General features: G+C 39.3%; 1 protein-coding gene across 5 annotated transcripts in view; it reads left to right on the forward strand.

The window, feature by feature from the left end:
- atp8a1 (ATPase phospholipid transporting 8A1) overlaps positions 1–23,010 on the forward strand; it is a 363,676-nt gene that overhangs the window by 325,452 nt on the left and 15,214 nt on the right. For all 5 annotated transcript variants that reach the window (XM_072252785.1, XM_072252787.1, XM_072252786.1 and 2 more), the window contains 2 exons: positions 12,318–12,425; positions 22,237–22,325. In XM_072252785.1, the coding sequence (XP_072108886.1) occupies positions 12,318–12,425; positions 22,237–22,325 (197 nt within the window). The remainder of the gene's footprint in view (positions 1–12,317; positions 12,426–22,236; positions 22,326–23,010) is intronic.

Here is a 23,010-nt window from a genome sequence, read left to right on the forward strand (position 1 = left end):
GGGTCTGACCAGGGTCCTATATAGCTGCAACATTCCCTCTCGGCTCCTAAATTCAATTCCACGATTGATGGAGGCCAATACACCATATGCCTTCTTAACCACAGAGTCAACCTTCGCAGCTGCTTTGAGCGTCCTATGGACTCGGACCCCAAGATCCCTCTGATCCCCCACACTGCCAAGAATCTTACCATTAATACTATATTCTGCCATCATATTTGACCTACCAAAATGAACCACTTCACACTTATCTGGGTTGAACTCCATCTGCCACTTCTCAGCCCAGTTTTGCATCCTATCAATGTCCCGCTGTAACCTCTGACAGCCCTCCACACTATCCACAACACCTCCAACCTTTGTGTCATCAGCAAATTTTCTAACCTATTCCTCCACTTCCTCATCCAGGTCATTTATAAAATTCATGAAGGGTAAGGGTCCCAGAACAGATCCCTGAGGCACACCACTGGTCACCGACCTCCATGCAGAAAATGACCCATCTACAACCACTCTTTGCCTTCTGTGGGCAAGCCAGTTCTGAATCCACAAAGCAATGTCCCCTTGGATCCCATGCCTCCTTACTTTCTCAATAAGCCTTGCAATAGGGTACTTTATCGTTTGTTTTGCCCTTGAGGGAAAAATTGTTGTCACGTTGCCATGTTACTAAGCTCTCTGTCTCCTTCACATTTAAACTTGAGCATAAGTACATTCACAATAAATATTGTGAATGTATTTATGCTCGTGTTAATTTCTGTGCTTTTCACTCAGGGAATAACTTGCATTGATGAGGAGTGATTTCAGCATGCTATTTACTACCCTGGTGGAAACCAGAGGAGTCTTTTACTTTATCCCTTGATTCTTTCTTGTGGCATTTGGAATGCGTTTGGCTTCTTTTGAACAAGAATTCACTGCAAATGAAAACCAACTGCAATTGCTGGAAATCTGAAGTAAAAACAAAAAGTGCTGGAAAAGCAACATCTGTGGAAAGAGTCGAGGCTTTGGGTCTGTACCTTTCGTCAAAACTGGGAAAGAGGGGTGCAGGTAGATTTTCAGTAGGGCGGTGAAGATATATGGAGAATAAAGGAAGTGAGACTTTAGGATGTGTCAAAATGGATTAGTGAGGGCATTTATCAGCACATGCTATTGGCCTGTGTAATGAGCTGTTAATGGTAATGAGGTATCTTAAATTGTGTGATGAGAAAAGAAAATGAAAATGAGAAGTGCAAGAAAGTGAGTCAGGCAGCGTCTGTGAAAAGAGAAGCAGTCAAAGTTTTGGATGATGGATCATTCATCAGACCCCAAATAATAATAAAAAACAAATTTGTATGGGCGCCTCCTCAACTGTCGCAATGAGGCCACACTCAGGTTCGAGGAAGAACACCTTGTATTCTGTCTGGGTAGCCTCCAACCTGATGGCATGAACATTGATTTCTCAAGCTTCTGGTAATGGCCACCCACCTTCACCATTCACCATTTCCATTTCCCTCTTTCATCTCATCTCCTTACCTGCCCATTACCTCCCTCTGGTGCTCCTCCTTTTCATTCTTCCATGGCCTTCTGTCCTCTCCTGTCAGATTCCCCCTTCGCCCACGCTGTATCTCTTTCACCAATCAACTTCCCAGCTCTGTACCTCACCCCTCCCACTTTTAGTTTCACCTATAACCTTGCGATTCTTCCTCCCCTCCCCCGCCTTCTTATGACTCCTCATCCTTTTTTCTCCAGTCCTGCCGAAGGGACTTGGCCAAAACTTCGATGGTACTCTTTTGCATAGATGCTGCCCTTACCTGCTGAGTTCCTCCAGCATTTTGTGTGTGTTACTTGGATGTCCAACATCTGCAGATTTTCTCTTGTTTGTAGCTGCTAGTCAAATCAACCATGAATCAAAGTTGAGTTTATTGTTAAATGTACAAGTTCACGTATGCACAGGTGCAATGAAAAATTTCTGCAGCAGCATCACAGGAACGTGGCATCATAAATGCAGCATTCACAAGAGAAACAAATTAAGCATGTTAAACACAACTTTTAAAAGGAAGAACACAATTAGAACAAACAAAACAAAGTCCATTTTAGTGCAAGATAGTCATAGTAAATTGGTTTATTATTGTCACATTGGCAGAGAACAGTTTTTAAAAAACGTGCATACTGTTCTTACAGATCAATTAATTACAGCAGTGCATTGAGGCAGTAGAAGGTAAAACATTAACAGAGTGCAGAATAGAGTATTACAGTTACTGAGAGAGTGCAGTGCAGGTCGACAGTGAGGTGCAAAGTCATAATGAGATAGTATGTGAGGTCAAGCCTCCATCTTACCGTGCTAAGGACCTGTTAATTAGTTTTATAACCACAGGATCAAAGCTGTGCTTCTGCCTGGTTGTACGTGCTTTCAGGCTAATGTCCCTAAACTCTAGTGATGAGGCAGTGCTTCCTGGAGATACTGCCAATGGTGTGGAAGGATATGCTTGTGATGTACTGGATAGAGTCGCAGCTGATGCTGCAGATCTCGTTCAGATACTGGGTTACATGATGAATCAATAGAAGTAATTTTGGCTCTAAACTTCTATTGTACCCAAACAGTACTGATACTCTTCTCTTAAGGGAATACTCAGCATCCTGAGAAGGCAGTGAGCAATGTTGAGAGAAGAGATGAACTTCACCAGGATAAAGAATCTTGAGAGAAATACATTGGCAAATTGGTCTATTGTCACAAATAACATTGAAAAAACTTTGTTTGCATGCCTTCCATACAGATCAGTACATCATCTAGTATATTGTGCTAGTACAAGGGAAAAGCAGTGCATATTGCAGAATGTAGCGTTAAAGTAAAGTGCAGGCAGGCAATAAAGTGCAAGGCCATGCCAAGATCGATAGTGCGGTCAGGAGCCCATTTTGTCATACAAAAGGACCATTTAAAAATGTTATAACACCAGAACAGAAGTTCACAAGATGCTTTCCTTGCTCATTTTTTCTACCACAGTGGATACCTTTACACTTTTCTCCATTACGTTCTATTTACCATGAAAATTGATGAATATGACTCCTTGAATGATCCTTTCAGTGGTGATTGCTCAAGCAAGGTTGTCTTATTTAACTTACATATATCCTACTTGATAAAGTTGTCAAAATAAATCAAGTAATTGAAAGGGTAGCAGGAAATGATTCTGTCCTCAACAATTAAATTCTTTAAAATAAAATAACATCAACTTGGACTAAAAACAATTGAAAGAAATTGTAAAACAGCTACTTGTAAAAATGACAACGAGAAGAATATTGTACTTGATAATTGTAAACAAAGAAATAATTAACAGATTGAAAGAAAGCTTTCTTGACAACATTTGGCCGTATAAAGAAATGGAAATGAATTGGAACTTTATAATCAAGTTAGGCAAAATGTCCCACATGACATTTGACTGCAAGTGTTTCAAAGATCTATTCTTAAGCCTTTGGCTGTTATCACTTAGGTGAAAATTATTTCTCTGTTCCAATCAATATTTGACGGCTAGTTTCCATTTTGAATGCTCGCTCTGCGTTGAATAATTTTGGATCTCAAATGTGGAAGTGTGGTCACAAGGATGGATTTTCGGAAATTGGGACTACAGTGTCCCAATTGTCTACAATTGTCATTCTCCTCATGACTGCAGGATTGTGGAATTAGCTGCCTCTGTGGGCTTTTCCCAATTATGTTAATCTCCTGTCACAAAGAAGGCTTGGTGTAAAGAAGCAATGGTTATACCAATGCCCCATACTGATTAAGACTGCTTCATTTATAAGTATTTGGCAACTCCCCAAGTTGAACAATATTCTTCCTAGAAATAGAAATGTGCCCAACCAGATCAAGACAATATGTTCTTGGCATGGGTAGATTAGCTTCTGCCTTGATTTCATTCACATTCCCTCCAGGAAGTGCACTCAGAACAAATTTGTAACAAGATTTTGTTTTATGGTGGTAAAAGCTATTCTTTCTACCCTGTATGCCTATTGCTGAAAATATTGAACTCTGAAATCTTGTATTATTTATTTAGTCATCATTTCAAGACCATACTAAAGCTATTCAGTCCCTTTAAAGAGAATATAGTTTAACAACTACTATAAAAACAGATTATTTTGCAACCATGTTTTCTTGAGTAGTGCATTTTATTATTTGCAGTTTCATAGAGCAAATGTTTTGTAATATAACATTCAAAATAGACTTCTGATGGAGACTATTTTTTCAGTGTTAAGGGAAATTGGAAAAACTTGTGAACAAGTAATAACATAAGTTCTGTAGATGCTGGGAATATTGAGCAACACACGCAAAATGCTGGAGGAACACAAATCAGGCGGCATCTATGGAAGGGAATAAACAGTCGACGGTTTGTGCCAAGACACTTCATCAGGACTGGAAAGCATTGAGCAGAAGCCAGAATAAAGAGGTGGGGAGAGGGAGAAGGAGTACAAGATGCAAGTGATAGGTGAGACCAGATGAGTGGAAAGGAAGGTGGGGAAGGGGGAATGAAGAGTCTGGGAGGGGATAGGAACTGTCAGCTTGTACTCTTTCCCCAGCCTCACCATATTCTGGCTTATCTCCCCTTTCTTTCTATTCCTGATGAGAGTGTCTTTGCCCAAAATGTTGACGGTTTATTTCCCTCCACAGATACTGCCTGACTTCTTTAGTTCCTCTCACATTTTGTGTGTGTTGAATAAATAAAATCTTTTTACTAATGTGACTGCACATTAACCTTTAGGAAAATAACTAGCAAAGCTCTATGTAGCTTACGCAAAAAAGACACTGAAGAAACTTTGTGGAGGAAAATAGACAGTTGACATTTCAGTTGAGACCCTTGGTCTGGATTGGGCCAGACTCAAATCCATGCCCTCCATAAATCAGCATCAGGTTTATTATCACTGGCATGTGACATGAAATTTGTTAACTTTAGCAGCAGCAGTTCAATGCAATACATAATATAGAAGAGGAAAAAATAATAAATATATTAGTAAATCCATTGCTGTATACATATATTGAATAGATTAAAAAACGTGCAAAACACAGAAATAGTGTATATATTTTAAAAAGTGAGGTAGTGTCCAAGGGTTCAACGTCCATTTAGGAATCGGATGGTAGAGGGGAAGAAGCTGTTCCTGAATCGCTGAGTGTGTGCCTTCTGGCTTCTGTACCTCCTTCCTGATGATAACAGTGAGAAAAGGGCATGCCCTGGGTGCTAGAGGTCCTTCATAATGGATGCTGCCTTTCTGAGACACCTCTCCTTGAAGATGTCCTGGGTACTTTGTAGGCTAGTATCCAAGATGGAGCTGACTAAATTTCTAACCCTCTGCAGCTTCTTTCGGTCCTGTGCAGTAGCCCTCTCCCCCCATACCAGACCAGTGAAGCAGCCTGTCAGAATGCTCTCCACAGTACATCTATAGAAGTCTCTGAGTGTATTTGTTGACATGCCAAATCTCTTCAAACTCCTAATGAAGTATAGTCGCTGTCTTGCCTTCCTTAAAACTACATCGATATGTTGGGACCAGGTTAGATCCTCAGAGATCTTGACACGCAGGAACTTGAAACTGCTCACTGTCTCCTCTTCTGATACCTCTGTGAGGGTCGGTATGTGTTCCTTCGTCTTACCCTTCCTGAAGTCCACAATCAGCTCCTGACTTACTGACGTTGAGCGCCAGCTTGTTGCTGTGGCACCACTCCACTAGTTGGCATACAGTATCTTACTCCTGTATGCCCTCTCATCGCTACCTGAGATTCCACCAACAATAGTTGTATCATCAGCAAACTTATAGATGATATTTGAGCTATGTCTAGCCACACAGTCATGTGTATGCAGAGAGTAGGGCAATGGGCTAAGCACACACCCCTGAGGTGCGCCAGTGTTGATCGTCAGTGAGGAGAAGATATTATCACCAATCTGCACAGATTGTGGTCTTCCATTTAGGAAGTCAAGGATCCAATTGCAGAGGGAGGTACAGAGGCCCAGGTTCTACAACTTCTTAATCAGGATTGTAGGAATGATGGTATTAAATGCTGTGCTACAGTCGATGAACAGCATCCTGACATAGATGTTTGTGTTGTCCAGGTGGTCTAAAGTAGTGAAGGGCCATTGAGATTGCATGTGCCATTGACCTATTGTGGCAAAAGGCAAATTTGCAATGGGTCCAGGTCTTTGCTGAGGCAAGAGTTCAGTCTAGTCATGACCAACCTCTCAAAGCATTTCTTATGTGTCTCGCAAGACGATCCGGGTATTCTCTAACCGGAAACCTTGGATGAATTATGAGGTCACGTCCCTTTTAAAGGCTAGAGCTGCGGCTTTGAGGTCCAGGGATACCAGTCGCTACACAGAATCCAGGCGTGAACTCCAAAAAGCCATTAAGGGCGCCAAGAGGCAATATCCAGCCAAGTTGGAAGCCCAGGCTAACCAGAGGGATGCCAGTAGACTATGGGAGGGTCTAAATGAGATCACTGGGTGCAGAGGAACAGCTGGGAATATCAATAACTGTGGCGCTTCTGGTGGCATCAAGATTTATCGTCATCGAGGAGGACGTTAGAAGGGCCTTCCTGAAGATAAATCCAAGGAAGGCGAAGGGCCCAGATGGCGTCCCAGGACAGGTCCTCCGGGCCTGTGCAAGCATGCTAGCTGGAGTGTTTGCTGATATCTTCAGCTGCTCCTTGCTTCAGTCTAAGATCCCCTCGTGTTTTAAGAAGGCAACGATAATCCCAGTGCCGAAGAAGAGCAAGGTGGCATGCCTGAATGTCTATTGACCTGTGGCTCTGATATCAATTGCTATGAAGTGCTTCAAGAGACTGGTTATGGCACATATCAACCACAGCCTACCGGTCAACCTCGACGCTTTGCAATTCGCCTACCGGAGCAACAGGTCAACGGCAGATGCCATCTCTCTGGCCCTACATTCCTCCTTAGAACACCTGGAGGATAAAGACACATACGTAAGGATCCTTTTCATTGACTACAGCTCTGCCTTTAATACCATCATTCCAAATAAACTGATTCCTAAGCTCCGGAACCTGGGACTTAGCACTCAGATCTGCAGCTGGATCTTCAGCTTCCTCACAGACAGGGCCCAGGCTGTAAGAATAGGGGACAAGCTCTCCTCTACAATCACTCTGAGCACCAGTGCCCGACAAGGCTGTGTACTCAGCCCCCTGCTGTACTCACTGTACACCCATGATTGTGTAGCCAAGTTTCCATCGAACTCAATATATAAGTTTGCTGATGACCCAACAATTGTAGGCGTATCTCAGGTAATAATGAGTTTGAGTACAGAGAGGAAATTAAGAACCTGGTGGGATGGTGCGAAGACAATAACCTATCCCTCAACGTCAGCAAGGCGAAGGAATTGGTTGTTGACTTCAGAAGGAGTAGCGGATCGCACTACCCAATTTACATCTGTGGTGCGCAAGTGGAACAGGTCAAAAGCTTCAAGTTCCTCAGAGTCAATATCACAAATGACCTGACTTGGTCCAACCAAGCAGAGTTCACTGCCAAGAAGGCCCACCAGTGCCTTTACTTCCTGAGAAAACTAAAGAAATTTGGCCTGTCCCCTAAAACCCTCACTAATTTTTATAGATGCACCATAGAAAGCATTCTTCTAGGGTGCATCACAACCTGGTATGGAAGTTGTCCTGTCCAAGACCGAAAGAAGCTGCAGAAGATCGTGAACATGGCGCAGCACATCACAGAAACCAATCTTCCATCCTTGGACTCACTTTAAACTGCACGCTGTCGGAGCAGTGCTGCCAGGATAATCAAGGACACGAACCACCCAGCCAACACACTTTTCGTCCCTCTTCCCTCCGGGAGAAGGCTCAGGAGCTTGAAGACTCATACGGCCAGATTTGGGAACAGCTTCTTTCCAACTGTGATAAGACGGCTGAACAGATCCTGAGCTGGATCTGGGCCGTACCCTCCAAATATCTGGACCTGCCTCTTGGTTTTTTTTTGCACTACCTTACTTCCCATTTTTCTATTTAATATTTATGATTTATAATTTAAATTTTTAATACTTACTAATTTTAACTATTTTTAATATTTAATATTTGTAACCCAGGGAGTGTGAAGCACAGAATCAAATATCGCTGTGATGATTGTACATTCTAGTACCAATTGTTTGGCGACTATAAAGTATAAAAGTATCACTGTCGATGTGAGTGCTACCAGGCTATAGTCATTAAGGCAGCCCACATTATTATCCTTAGGCACTGGTATAATTGCAACACACATCAAAGTTGCTGGTGAATGCAGGAGGCCAGGCAGCATCTCTAGGAAGAGGTACAGTCGACGTTTCAGGCCGAGACCCTTCATCAGGACTAACTAAAGGAAGAGTTAGTAAGAGATTTGTTGTTTGCACTGGTATAATTGTTGCCTTTTTAAAGCAAGTGGGAACTTCTGCCTGTAGCTGTGAGAGGTTGAAAATGTCCCTGAATACTCCCGCTAGTTGGTTGGCACAGGTTTTCAGAGTCTTACCAGGTACTCCATCGGGACCTTCTGCCTTGCGAAGGTTCTCTCTCTTTAAAGACAGCCTAACATCAGCCTCTGAGACAGAGATCACAGGGTCATCAGGTGCAGCAGGGATCTTCACAGTTGTAGTTGTGTTCTCCCTTTCAAAGCAGGCATAGAAGTTGTTGAGTTCATCTGGTATTGAAGCATCACTGCCATTCATACAATTGGGTTTCACTTTGTCGGAAGTAATTTCTTGCAAACCCTGCAACAAATGTCGCCTCCAACCTCATTTGAAATTGTCTCTTCGCCCTTGAAATAGCCCTCCACAAATCATACTTGGTTTTCTGGTACAAGCCTGGGTCGCCAGACTTGAATGCCACAGATCTACTCTACAGTGACAATGTACCTCCTGGTTCATCTGTGGCTTTTGGTTTGGGAATGTACAATAAGTCTGTGTAGGCACACTCTCATCCACACAGGTTTTAATGCAGTCTGCTGCTTGACCCACTACGTTCCTCCATTATTTTTCATGTAGCTCCACATTGCAGCATTTGCGATCTCTTGTGCCTCTGTGGCTTAGCTTTCCTGCAACAAAATCAGAAATGTGGAAGGCAATCACAAGGTACTGGATCAGTCAACTTGGAGAGAAAATATAGCAAAATCACAGCTATAAACTCTGTGAGAACCATTTACAAATGAAAAGTATATAACAAAGCAAGGGGAAAATACACATGCAACTACAGTATTTACGATATGAAAATCTTTTCTTACAAAACAGGGGTTTTAGCAACAGTGATGGTTACTTCAGACAATAGGCAAAGTTATGAGGTAAATATAACTTAAAACACATTAGTATCATTGAGTTAAAAATGGAAGCACAACAGACAGGAAGAGATGAACAGACGAGGCTCAGTAACAAAGGGTATTCCTGCAGTGTTGTTGAATAGGGAATTGGAGCTTGGGTCTGGACCTAGTGATGGTGAAGGAATTGGAGTATATTTCCAAGGTAAGGCAACTGGGAAGCATTCTTGTAAAAGGGTGTTCCCGTGTACCTGCTCCCTTGTCCCTAATAATGATATTTGCATATCTGGGAGCTGCTACAGGAGTGAAAGAGGTGAGTACCGGTAAATGTAAACACGAGATTCTCCAGATACTGCAAATCCGGAGTGGCAAACACAAAATGCTAGAGAAACTCAGCAGGTCAGGCAGCACCTATGGAAGGGGATAAACAGTGCTGAAATGTTGACTGTTTATTCCTTTTTCGAGATGCTGCCTGAGTTGCTGAGTTCCTCCAGCACTTTGTATGAGTAAATGTCATGAGAGTTGTGAACGGTACACGTTGCATCAGGGGACTCTTAGGATGGTGAGAACAAAGCAGGTGGACTGCTTTGTTCTGTATGGTGCTGGGACTGCACTCAATTCCATCACCCGCCTGACTTGTGGTTTGCAAATTCATGAGGAGGTGTATCATTCATCACAGAATACCAGTCCCTTCGCTGCTCTGGTGACATGATAGTTTGTCAGTTTGAGTTTCTGGTTTAACCTTCCCCTTAAAGGAAGGAAGCAGAATAGATCAACAACTTGGCAGTATGATTTTGTATAGGGAGCAGATATTAGTAATCTAATCACAGAGGCTGCATAAACCACAGGATTTTTGTCACTAATCAGAATATTCAAAAAGTGTAGAGAAGTCTGCAGATTTCTGTACCCAAATCCTTAATTTGTTCACTTAGCAGACAAAATGCTGTGTCTTGACAAGTTAAATGTATAAAATAAAGCTCTTGCATTGCAAACAGAACTTTTCCAGTGAATACTGTTGCAGAAGGCATGAGATCTTTGAATAATTTTTCCAAGTGTTATAACATTATTTCAGCCTCAAGGCAGCCTGAATGAGGGTCAGCTTTGGTAGTTGAAACTAACCATGGGTTGTTATCAAAATGTGAATCAATTTGTTACCAGGATTTTACATGTCATTAATGATAATGAGTTAAGGGCCAATAGATGTTCACCAATAAATTTGGTTTAGTGATAAATGTTAGATTTTAAAGTGCGATAATATTCTCTGTATTCACTTTAAAATTGTACAACTAGAGCGCCCTTTTTGTGCACAATTGGTAAGTTAATTCCAAAGTTGCTAGTTGGGTTGCAGTTCAGATTTTTATAAAATTAATGTACAAATTTAAAACACACTATGTATCAGAATAATGAGCAGTATTACATAAATGTAATCAAGAGTAAGCTATTCAGCTGCTTCCCCCTCCATCCCCCCTACCCCCCCCATGCCAGCTTTATCATTGTAGCTGATCTTCTACAGTATCACAACCTCCCTGTACTAACTCCATGTCCCCTCATTCCCTTAGGATCTTAAAAAAAATCTCTTGATCTCTGTCTTGGGAATGCTGAACATCTCAGCCTTCACAGCTCACCTGGATGGAGAATTCTAAAGATTCACCACCCTCTGGGGGGAAGTTTTCTTTTGTTATTTCTGTCCTGATTTTCCCATCCCTTACCTTGATAATGTGACCCCAGGTTCTAGACATCCCAGCCAGAGGAAACATCTTCCCTGCTTCTAACCAAAAAAAGGCCCTGTAGGAATTCAGTGTGCTTTTAAACTCAAATGCATATTGGCCCAGTCTCCCTTCCTAGGGCAGTTCTGCCCAGTGTTCCAGAAATTAACCCGGTATAGCTTGATTGTTCCCCTAACCAGTTAGTGTAAGGCCAGGACCAGCAATCGATGATCAGGTTCAGGCCGTGCTGCCTGTAAAGAGTTTGTTTTTCCCACAACCATCTGGGTTTCCTCCAGGTACAGCAGTTCTCTCCCATATTCCAGACATACAATTGGGGTTAGTGAGTTGTGAGCCTGCTAGACTGGCGCCAGAGCATGGCAACACTTGCGACTGCCCAACACAATTCTTGCTGATTTGATTTGACAGTGCATTTTATGGTGTATTTCAATGGACATGTGACAAATAAAGCTAATCAGTAATCTTTATCAGAAGTATCTTCTTCACTACAATTGAAGCCAAACCAAGTCACAATATTCTAGTTTGGTTCTCCACAACATACTTCGTAGTGAGAACAAAGTTGCTTCTAGTTCTTTAGAAGAGAATGGGTAAGTGAACGGCAGGTGCAATCAGATCTGGGAAAGTGTGAATAATGCATTTTGGCAGGAAGAATTAGAACCAATACTTTTTAAATAGTGAATGTTGGGGTGCAGAGAAATCTTAGTCGGATGGTTCATGGCATATAAGAAGGCAATAATGCAAAGCTAAGGGATCCTTGAGTTTGTCCAGCATTTTTGTGTGATCACATCTGGAGTACTTTTGACAGTTTGGGGCTCTTTGTTTGAAGGAAAGGCTATATTGGCTGGGAATTAGTGTAGTGAAGATCTATTGGAGTGTTTCTTGGCTTAGGAGTCGACCTATGAGGAGAAATTGAGTAACAATAATTTCTCACAGAAGTTTAGAAGAATTTGAGGTAATCACATTATTATATAAAATATACTGAGAGGGATTGAGAGGATCCCAAGCATCTATTTGCTCTTCTGGGATATTATAGGGTTTTGGGACATACTCTCAGGGTGAGGAAGCACCCATTCAGGACTGGGATAAGAAATGTATCTACCTAGCAGTTTGTACATCCTTGGAATCCTCGACCTAAGATGGTCTTGGATGTCCAGTCACTGAGGTTGAGACCAGTAAACATTTGGATGCACAGGAGATTCAGAAGGTGTGATGGGCAGGGACGTGGAATTCAGAAACAAGATTAGCAATGATTTTAATAAATATCGAGATAGGATCATGGTTCTGTATAAGCTTTTCTTATGTTCTCAGTTAGCTTTATTGAATGCTTAATATCCCATTTTCTTTTCCTTAATAGTTCAGTCATGTGGCCATCTGGGGCAGCATTGGAATGTGGGTGGTTTTTTTTGCAATCTACTCTTCACTCTGGCCGGCGATTCCATTGGCTCCTGACATATCTGGAGAGGTACTTACTTTAATACATACGTTTAATTGCATGCTTTATCCTGTCCGCTACAACGACATTCTGGATTGGCTTTATCTTACGTTATACTTGTCGGATTCGTATTTAATTATCCATCTGGGAAAGGATCTCTTCCCATTTCTAAAATGACAAAAATAGAAGTCGCATGAAAAGTATGGTAATCGAATTACAAATTGACTTGAAGAGTTGTGGGATTAACACTGGTAATAGATATATAGGTTTTTTTTGATGGAAATTATGATTTTCTTGAAGCCTGTGCAGGTAAAGCTGCACTATTTTTGACAGTGCCAAAGTGTGTAAAATGTTTAATTTAAATAATATTTTAAATTAACCAGCGTTTTTCCATCAGAATTTTCTAGAAAATAGGATTTCTTGATAAATATCATGTTGCACAATGTTTAAACTCCTGGATAGCTAACACCTAATTTTAAGACCTTTTTGTGTTCTTCAGAAATCATTAAGCCACCAGTGTCCCTGAAGGCAGTTTAGTATCATGGCTTTGAAGCTATTTGCTTATTTCAGTAGATGATACGTCTTTCTGTCTCTAGTGTCTCTGTCAGATTTGAAAGTCAGTTTCAATGCCCAGTTAATCAATAAATAACTAACAATATGTCAGGTTGACCAGACTGGCTTGGGTTAGATCTTTGCTTAGTGCTGTCTAGTTAGTGTAATTTGGTTTCATATACAAGCCTAGCAGGAAGAAAAAATAATCAGTTTACTACTTCCAATTCTTAACCCATGGTCCTTGCTCTGAAATCGATGAGTACATGTCAAGATAATAACACATCTGTTTAAGAGACCGAAGGGTCTCAGCCAGAAATATCGACTGTACTCTTTTCCATTGATGCTGCCTGGCCTGCTGAGTTCCTCCAGCATTTTTTGTGTGTGTTGCTTGGATTCCCGGCATCTACAGATCTTATTTGTTTAAGATGATGGCCACTTTGTGCAAAGACACAAAGTAATCTCTAGATGATGATTGGAACAAAATCTTTTAAATCTAAATACCACAACGGTCAGTAGAGCAAGTGAATATCAGTGTTGTCAAAGTTGTGATGCTTAAATGAATTGGTATGTTTGCTGGCTGCAAAATATTTAGTGGAGTCAGCATTCTGATTCTATTACTGGATTGTAACAGCTGCAAGCATTGTATTATCCTGAAATAACATCCACTAGGCTTACCCTTGTCTTTTTGGCCTTGTTTAATGAAGTTTTTAACTGTTTAGATACTGATGGTTGTAGATAATTACATAATGGCTTGCTTTCATATTAAGGGATAATATATATTTTTAGGAAGTAATCGGGTGTGAGAGTTTATGTCAAATAAAAACAATTTGGATATCTAGGATGCATCTAAAGTAAAATTAATTAGTATTTTCAGTGGAACATTGTCCAGGCAGTGCATTATTTGTCCACAATGTTAACTAACAATTCCAACTTAACATGATGAATCATGTTTCCAGATTTAGTAATGTATGAATTTTTATGCCTATTGGAAATGGGAGAATTATTTTAGAGTAATAATTATCCCATTACTAGTACTCTATTAATTTAATGCTAACTAATTTTCTGCCTTACAGTAATAAATATATTTAAATTACTTTATGTAGTGGTAGATGCCTGATTAAGCACATGTCAGGAATCAAGTTGATTTAATGAGGGTAGGATTTCATCTTGTAGCCAATTCAGTCTCTTACAATTATACGGTAACTTTAGTAACTGAAACTCCTGTTCTTGATTGTTTTAAAATGACCCCTGCTAGTTATTTAAGGCAAAGCAATTTGACCAATTATTTGTCAGGTAAATTGAGATAAATTTCTCCATTAACTACTTCTCAAGTTTGGTCTTGCCGAGAAAATGGTGAAATTCCAGAATTGAGTGAGATATGATTTTTTTTTATCAGCAGTAAATTAGAGTGGGTCGGTAGGAATTTGTGTAAAAAAAAATACTGATCCACCCCAACTGTCTTCTTACAAGTACCTTCAATGGAGCATTATTAATAGTTGGGAGGAATGTAATTCAGCTTTCCAGGGCTAAATTTAGGAGCAAATCCCTAAAGGGTGGGAAAAGCAAAAGGATTAAAATCAAATTGAAGGATCAAGTTTAACTTCACCTTCAAAGTTACTTCAAAAATCAGCAGTATATATGTTGAATCTTTTATGTGCAGTGCATGTATGGCTTCGATATTGCATCCACATTGTAATTCTCAATTACTAAAGCAGTGCTTTCAGACATAAAGATAACAGAGTTAATTTTAAATTCCAATCTCCCTGTCTTTTTGGTATTTTTACTGACTTTGATGAATCCAAAATCCATCCAAGATCTTAAGCATCTTTAAAAAGCTTTTGCTTCCAGAGACCTGAAATCTAGCAAACCTTCTAATCCATGCCTGGTAATTCTTTGTGTTAGAACACAGGAGTTCTGATGAAGTAGCTTAAAACACACAGAACGTGCTTGCAACAGAAATTGCACTGTTTACACTAGTACCTTTTAAGCTAAACAAGTAATATTAAGAATTCTTAATATAAATATTCGGAGATTGGTTTTTCCTCCTTTTCCATTTTATACTCTGAATAACATTGTCAAAGCTTCTCGTGTCCAGATATACTAAGAAAACCCAGAGTGACAGTCTCAAACTGTGTACACTGACTTTTGGCATGGCCTTAAATTTTATAGAACCAATATTTTATTTAATATGTAAAATCAATATTTTATTTAATAGTGTATTATATCATACTGATTAAAGCAAGTAAGGAAATGCATTCTAATTTTGGTTCTTACCATCTTTCAAAATGCTTGAAAATGTATCAGATGGAAGTGTGTAGGCTTCATGCCTTACTTGTATATGGGTGACTAGAATGCGTACTGTTGAGGTGGCAGACCAGCATGAGACATGGTTTATAAATGCAGATCAGTTTCTCCCCATCAAGCTGTTTTTACCAGTCACAATATAAACTAATAATGAGGGCAAAGGACCAGTATACTCCCACACTTCTACTGACACATTCACATATTTTTACTTAAGGACTTGTTCAACCAAATATCATGTTTCTAAATCTCATGTGTCGAAGGGCATGTGGACTTGCTACAACAGTTTCACTATGATATTTTTTTAAATGCTGAGAGACATCAGTATAAAATCTTTTGTATGTATGGGGAAGTAAACTGAAATTTGCTTTAATTGTCAGAGATATGTTTTGAGGAAACTCCAGACCAAAAAAAGCTAAATTCTTAATCTGAGCAGCTGTCATGTTGTATAGACAACAGAGTTGTTGTTTTCCCTCTGGGGCCTGTTGGGCCTTCGAAACATCAAGCTTTGTGACTCTCTGATTTCTGATCCCTTTGAATCCCCCTGGGAGCTACTTTTGTGACAGGATCCATTTGAAGGGACTAAGGCCTAGAGAAGAAACTTGGCATGGGCCACAAATCTCACACATTAAGAACAATTTGTAAACTACGCACAGAGGCAGTCGGGACCCGTCCTTCGAACAGGCTGCTCCTGTTACCGGCATCATTTGAAAAGGATCGCTTTGCTCTTTCCCAGATGATTTGTCTGTGCGTGGAGGGATGTGAAAAGTTAGAAACAAAAATGGTTTCTACACAGTGTTTTGGGTGGGGGGGTGGTGGTGGGGTAGCTTTTGTACAGAAAGGAAGGAAATACCTCTGTGGGGTTTTATTTTTCTTCGTACAAAACACAAAGAAGTTCTCTGTTTTCAATACGAATGTGGGCTTTAAATCTTTGAGCTTTGGATTACCTCTGCAGCACGAAATCTGACAGGCTTTCAAATATCAAATAAAAACTTAGCTTTTTTAATTCATTTTGATCATTTCTATAGGCACTAAGATTTGAATAGCCAGGCCAATTGTCCCCGCTTCACAATTGAAGTTCGAATAGTTGCGATTAACTCGGCACAGACAAGTTCTGTGTTCTTCAGCTTAATCTAAGAATAGAATCATCAGCTTGGTATTGGCTACATGAAAATGAACATTTTGCATTATTGGGAAAATATCTAATATTTTTTTTTACCTAAAACTGCATTACAGCAATTAATGTACATTTTCTTTACAAACTAATCATTTGACTGAAATTGAGATACTAACTCCAGAATTGTGAAATAATAGAAAGCTTTTAAAATGCTGCAAGTGATCTGGAGAGGGCCAGCTTAATGTCTTTTGTCATAAAATATCTCTTATAATAAAATTGTTCTTAAATTAGATTTCGAACAACTAATCTGATAATCTTTTAAGTTTCCCACCTAAAAATGTGTATATAAGCCCAAATTGTTGCTTTGGTTTTTTTTTTATTCTACTGCTTTGTAGAAATCAAAACACAAAATTTTGATTTGCCTGAATTTTGTGTAAGTTGTGCGTGGATAACTGTTCATGTTTAAAATTGATTTATAGGGATTATTACCCAGTGCTGCCCATCAAAAAACTAGGTAAAGAGCAAATTCAAAACTGCTGAAGAAGATGCAGAGTAAAATTCTCGCACAAATCTTCAACTGCCCCACAATATGTGATCAAGCATTTGATCTCCTTGTTCAGTTTTATAAATTTATTACCAAAGTGTTTGTTTAAGTGGAAATTCCTTAATGTGGCAGGAGGATGAAGTAGGTGGATTTGATGTTTGAAAATGCTACAGGCTCTTTTTTTTTGTCTGTGTAATCAAATTTGTTTTAGTTTTCACCAGCATATTATTTTTGAGAGATTGCTGGGATGGCTGAGGAAACTTTAACAGTAAACAAACTTTAAAGATTATTTTGATCAGTGTTGTTGTCTCTTTTTTTTAATTAATTAGTGAATGAAATTTGTTTACAGGTTTAGTTTCAATGTTAATAAAAAAAGGCAGCAAATCTGCATATTTTTTTCATGAATACATTCCATATGGAAAAATGAAATTGACATTTTTCTCTTTTAACAGGCAGAATACCTTGGATAAAGGAAGTAGAATAGTAATAGTTAACATAAACATGGGTATCTTCAGTGTTTAAAGAGGAGTTCCCAAGGGAATATGATTTAGTCTGCTTCATGTCCATAGATTGCTTCAGAAACTGGGTAATTGTTCAAAGAAGCTAAGAAAAAAAATCTCCAAATTGACACACATCAAAGTTGCTGGTGAGTGCAGCAGGCCAGGCAGCATCTGTAGGAAGAGGTGCAGTCGATGTTTCTGGCCGAGACCCTTTGTCAGGACTAACTGAAGGAAGAGTGAGTAAGGGATTTGAAAGTTGGAGGGGGAGGGGGAGATCCAAAATGATAGGAGAAGACAGGAGGGGGAGGGATGGAGCCAAGAGCTGGTAACAGATGGGGTATGAGGGGGAGGTGGGGCCTTAGCGGAAGTTAGAGAAGTCGATGTTCATGCCTGATCCACAGCCTCCTCTACTGTAAAGATGAAGCCACACTCAGGTTGGAGGAACAACACCTTATATTCCGTCTGGGTAGCCTCCAACCTGATGGCATGAACCCATCTGTTACTTATTTTTATGCACACATTCTTTCTCTCACTCTCCTTTTTCTCCCTCTGTCCCTCTGAATATACCTCTTGCCCATCCTCTGGGTCCCCCCCCCTTGTCTTTCTTCCCGGACCTCCTGTCCCATGATCCTCTCGTATCCCCTTTTGCCTATCACCTGTCCAGCTCTTGGCTCTATCCCTCCCCCTCCTGTCTTCTCCTATCATTTTGAATCTCCCCCTCCCCCTCCAACTTTCAAATCCCTTACTCACTCTTCCTTCAGTTAGTCCTGACGAAGGGTCTCAGCCTGAAACGTCGACTGCACCTCTTCCTAGAGATGCTGCCTGGCCTGCTGCGTTCACCAGCAACTTTGATATGTGTTGCTTGAATTTCCAGCATCTGCAGAATTCCTGTTATCTCCAAATTGAACAATTTTAAATTCAAAAATGTTGCTAATCTATAGTGATCTGGTAAAGATGATACAGTCATGGTGCACAGAAATGGGCTCTTTGGCCCTCCATGTCTATGCTGAGTATTATACCTATCTCTACTAGTCACATTTCCTAGCACAAAGTCCATAGCCCACTTTACCTTGGCAATTGCAGTGCTTTTCCAGATAATGCCTAAATGTTATTGGCGTACCTGCCTGTACCACCACCTCAGCAAGACTGCTAGAAGCCATGCTAAAATTGTATGTGTACTTAAGTCAATGCAAATTAAGTTTTGTGAGAAGGAACAATGAGAACAGAATTCACACTTCCGACTGTTCTTCAGATGGATTTCCAGTGCTGGTGCAATCACTGCCTCTTGGCTGACGTAATTAACTTTGAGACAGGCTTCTTGACTGATCAATTAAAAATAACAGAATAAAATTGCGCTAATACAACTTAATCCTTTAAACTGCTCTGATCATAATTATTTTGAGTAAGTGCTTAAAACTACAACTTCAGAAACACAGGAATTTATGGGGAAGGGAAGTGAGAGGAAGGAAATCTTGTCAATCAGTGGCCCTTAAAAATATCTTTAAAAATAAACATGTCATTGATTTGTGGACTATAATGAATTAAATTATCCCGTCACATCTTAAATGAGCGATGAAAGAAACTGTTACTTTTACAACACTGTTCATGTACTTTAATACATGCAAATGTATTGAAAATAATTATTATCTGCCACTTTGGGTTTGTTCCACCAAATGTGAAAAAAAATAAATAATTGCATTTTCACTCAACTTTTCACCATGATCAACCATAGGTAGATACATCTGTCAAATGAGTTGGTACTTGTCTGGACCAGAGATACACTTGGGTATCCCACACAGTTGAAATCTGAAAATTTACAGGCACTGTCAAGTTGAGCACCTAATGATTAATTTGGTGACTATCAGTTGGGAAGGCACCAGCTGTTTTAATGTTAACTATGGGATCTTGGGACTTAGAGAGAATATCTGTTGTAGATCTGTTAAGATCTGTCTTGGTCTAAACACATCAGATTGCACTTTTACTTTGCTATCTTAGGTACACAGATACATTAAAAATACGTAAAGTTATATTTAATATTGAAGTTTATGTTTAGCCTGTAAGAGTGAAGGGAATTTCTTGCCCATGTAATCTTATACTAAATTTGTAAGCTGCATAATGTTGCATTCAGTTCTTTTTACTTCAGTCATCTTCTGTCACCCATCATTTATGCTGCGTCATTTGCAGCAGGATGAACTTTGTTTTGACTACATCTTTAACAGACCGTTGAAGTATGTTATTTAGATGGGACATTTTTTTTTGTATGGCACTTGATAGCAGTTATTTCTTTGCCATATAAAACCAGAGATATATTGCTCTAGAATAAAATTGTTCTCTCAAAGGAAAGCTAATCTGAAATTGAAGAAATTTTAAAAGAGAAGGTTGGAAAATTAGAAATACGGCAGATCCCTCAAGTCTGCAGTAAGAATGGAATATGGAATTCTACAGCACAGCACCTCAAACTTGTCAAACAACAAAGCAGAAGGATGGAAATAACAGCTAAAAATCAAGCATGATGTACCATACGCAATGACACAAAGGGGCAGCTGATGGGTTAATTAAAGTACAAGATCTTTAGACTTTTCTGATATTTCATTATTTTCAAACAAAGTTCGAACATTCTTCAATCAGCCCGGCATGCAGAGTGAATCAATATTTACACTATATTTTGTTACAGAAGAAACTCTGATTTCACACCCAATTGATGCAACTTTAAATTTAAAATATGACACTTAACTCTCGATTTAACTATTAGAGGTAATATTCACACTGTCTCGGCTTGGAGCCCATCTTCATAATGTAACTCATAGCTTTGGTACTAGCCTAGTGAATATCTGCCTGTTGGAGCCATTCATAAATTTAAAATCTCCTCTCAGTGGTGTTCTAAACAAGGCTTTATACAATTCTGCCAACATACCTTTCTATGTATGTTTTTCAGAATTTGAACATTTCACAGCTCCTTGTCACCTGCCTGTATAAAATTCAAATTTATTTTTCTTGCATCTGAACTTGGTGATCTCTGTGTTCCAGCAGTTCATCTCCTCATGACCTCCATCCATGCCTTTCAGTAACTATTTACTCTTGTCTGTGCAACTTGCTCTGCTGCCTAATTTAATGCCTTCTGTGAATCTGAATATTTGACAATTTCCCCCTCCCTTCATCTAAATTATTAGTATACAGTACATTTAAAAGCAAAGCCTGCAGTTCTCCATTCTACACTCAATCAAATCTCCCAAAAGTTAGTCCGGATGAAGGGTCTTGTCCTGAAACGTTGTCTACTCTTTTCTAGATGCTGCCTGGCCTGTTGAGTCCCTCCAGCATTTTGTGTGTGTTAATTTAATATGGTCTGCTTTTTGTTACATAAAATTTCATCACTTGCCTCCATGAAATCCACATTGAGAATTCCCATAGAAATTTCCCAATTCCCTTGCTGCCAATTACCTTAATCAAATTTGGTCAGATGTGATCCACTGTTCACCCTGTTTGGTAAGCGATACATATGCAATCACTCAGTCACTCTATCGTTAATTAGACACTTGTGACTTGCCCACAGCCAATGTGATAGGACCCCTTCCCACCACCTTAAATAATCATTTGACAGTTGCAGTTGTATAATGCGAGTGCACAATAAAATTAAAACCAAAGTGCGTGCAATTTGTTTAGTACTTTGAGATGAAAATCATCAGGTCCATGTAAATAGTCTGTTATAATCCCATAGTTCCACAATTTTTGTTCTATTTTTATTAAATCCATTAAATTTCTTCCTGTGACTTCATTTTGGATACCTTTTGGTAAACTGATATTTTAACATCTTCTTCCATTTGAATGACTGAATTTAAAAGAGCTACAATTTCCTTTTTCCCTACTCTTTTCCCATCTTCCTCAGTATTTAATGGGCCTGCGATACTCTTTTACTATTCTTTCTTGTTACAATTTTAAAGTTTGAATATCTTTTGAACTTTCGTTCTTCCTTTTGCTACACCACTCATTGGGCTAAAGTATGTTGGCAGTGGCATGCAGTTCCAAAAGGATTTACTTAGCTGCTAAGTGCTCTTAGATTTCAAATGACAGAGCATCAATGATGGAGCCCAGTTTTGCATGATCTTCTGGAAACTCCATGATTCCATCTGTTGTACTTCCTGGGAATAAATGTTAGTGTCTATCCCATAAACAGGGACTTTATTTCATAAGTCATTTTGATGATCTTAGCACTATACCTAACGAAGTACAGTTGAGTGCTTGCAGCAAATAGTAGAAACCAAATAGCTTCATGACACTTCCTGCCCAGACTTTCTCTTGAAAAATAGCTCCTCCAGTCTAAAGCTCCCCAGAAATCGTATTTCAGTGTGAGTCAGTGTGTAGAAAAGAGAAAATACAACTGGGATTGATGAAGGAACTTTTATGTTGATGATATTTACTCAGACATTTGTGTCACCAAGAATTAATCAAATGAGGAATAAATATGACACAGAATATATAACACAGAAAAGGGTAATTTGGCCCCACATTAGTGCTGATGTTTATGTTTCAAACAACTCACGTCTACTCCGTTTGGTAATGATTCTTGCCATGACCTAGGTGAACACAGTTTTTTCCAAATCCTCTTTGATTTTCTAGTGACTTTCTGGTGCCATCATTGTAACTATTTCCACTATCTTTCCGCTGACTGTACTTTGTAACAACATATGGACTGGAACTAACTGTGTTTCAGTAAATAATTTGCATTTAAATTTAAAGTGTCCTGTGTGAACTTTGGGAATAACTATTTATATTGCAAATGTATTTAACTCTGCTCATAATGCAAAATTTGTGTTTTATTAATTTCCACAGGCTGTAATGTTATTCAGCTCTGGTGTTTTTTGGATGGGCCTGTTCTTCATCCCAGTTGCCACCCTGCTGTGTGATGTTGTTTACAAAGTGTACGTATGACCAAAATATACAAGTATAAATCCTTGTAAAAGTTTCTGTTCTGAAAATAACAGAATTCCATATTTTAATTGCTTTGACCTGATGAAGCAATAATCTAAACTGATCTTGACTATGTTACTTGTTCAGTCTAACACTGTGATGATGGGTATCTAGACTACTGGAGTAACGGAGAGTACATTTTCACATGTCACCTGAAGTCCAGTATCTCTGGCATGCAATTCTGAATAGGTTGTTCTTAGTAATGGTAAAAACACTTAAGGTAGTAAAATTGAATAAGGGTGAGAGTTTATTTAATTAAATGAGGACACCATGAGGTTACTTAAAAGTGCATTGATATACTTAGGAAATTGTGACACAATGCATAAATTTTAGGAATAGTCACAAAGCTACAAGAAAAATAAATTGCAGTAGAGATGGAAATAAATGTAACTAAAAATTTGAGACTTTCGAGAAATATAGTTTGTGCTGCCAAACAACAGAGTGGTACTACAGAAGACAGGACTATAAACCATGTACCATCTGATGGTTATGGTATTTGAATCTGTCAGTCTGAGTTTTCTGCGTCTTCCCTATCCGCTCTGCACTCCTGCTTTACTTTTAAACTTCCTATCATAAAAGTTACAACTCAAAGGACCTCAGCTGGTCCCTTACTATCTAAGGAAGTTGATGAATGTG

This window comes from Mobula birostris, chromosome 3, assembly GCF_030028105.1.
Source record: "Mobula birostris isolate sMobBir1 chromosome 3, sMobBir1.hap1, whole genome shotgun sequence".
Classification (NCBI taxonomy): domain Eukaryota; kingdom Metazoa; phylum Chordata; class Chondrichthyes; order Myliobatiformes; family Myliobatidae; genus Mobula; species Mobula birostris.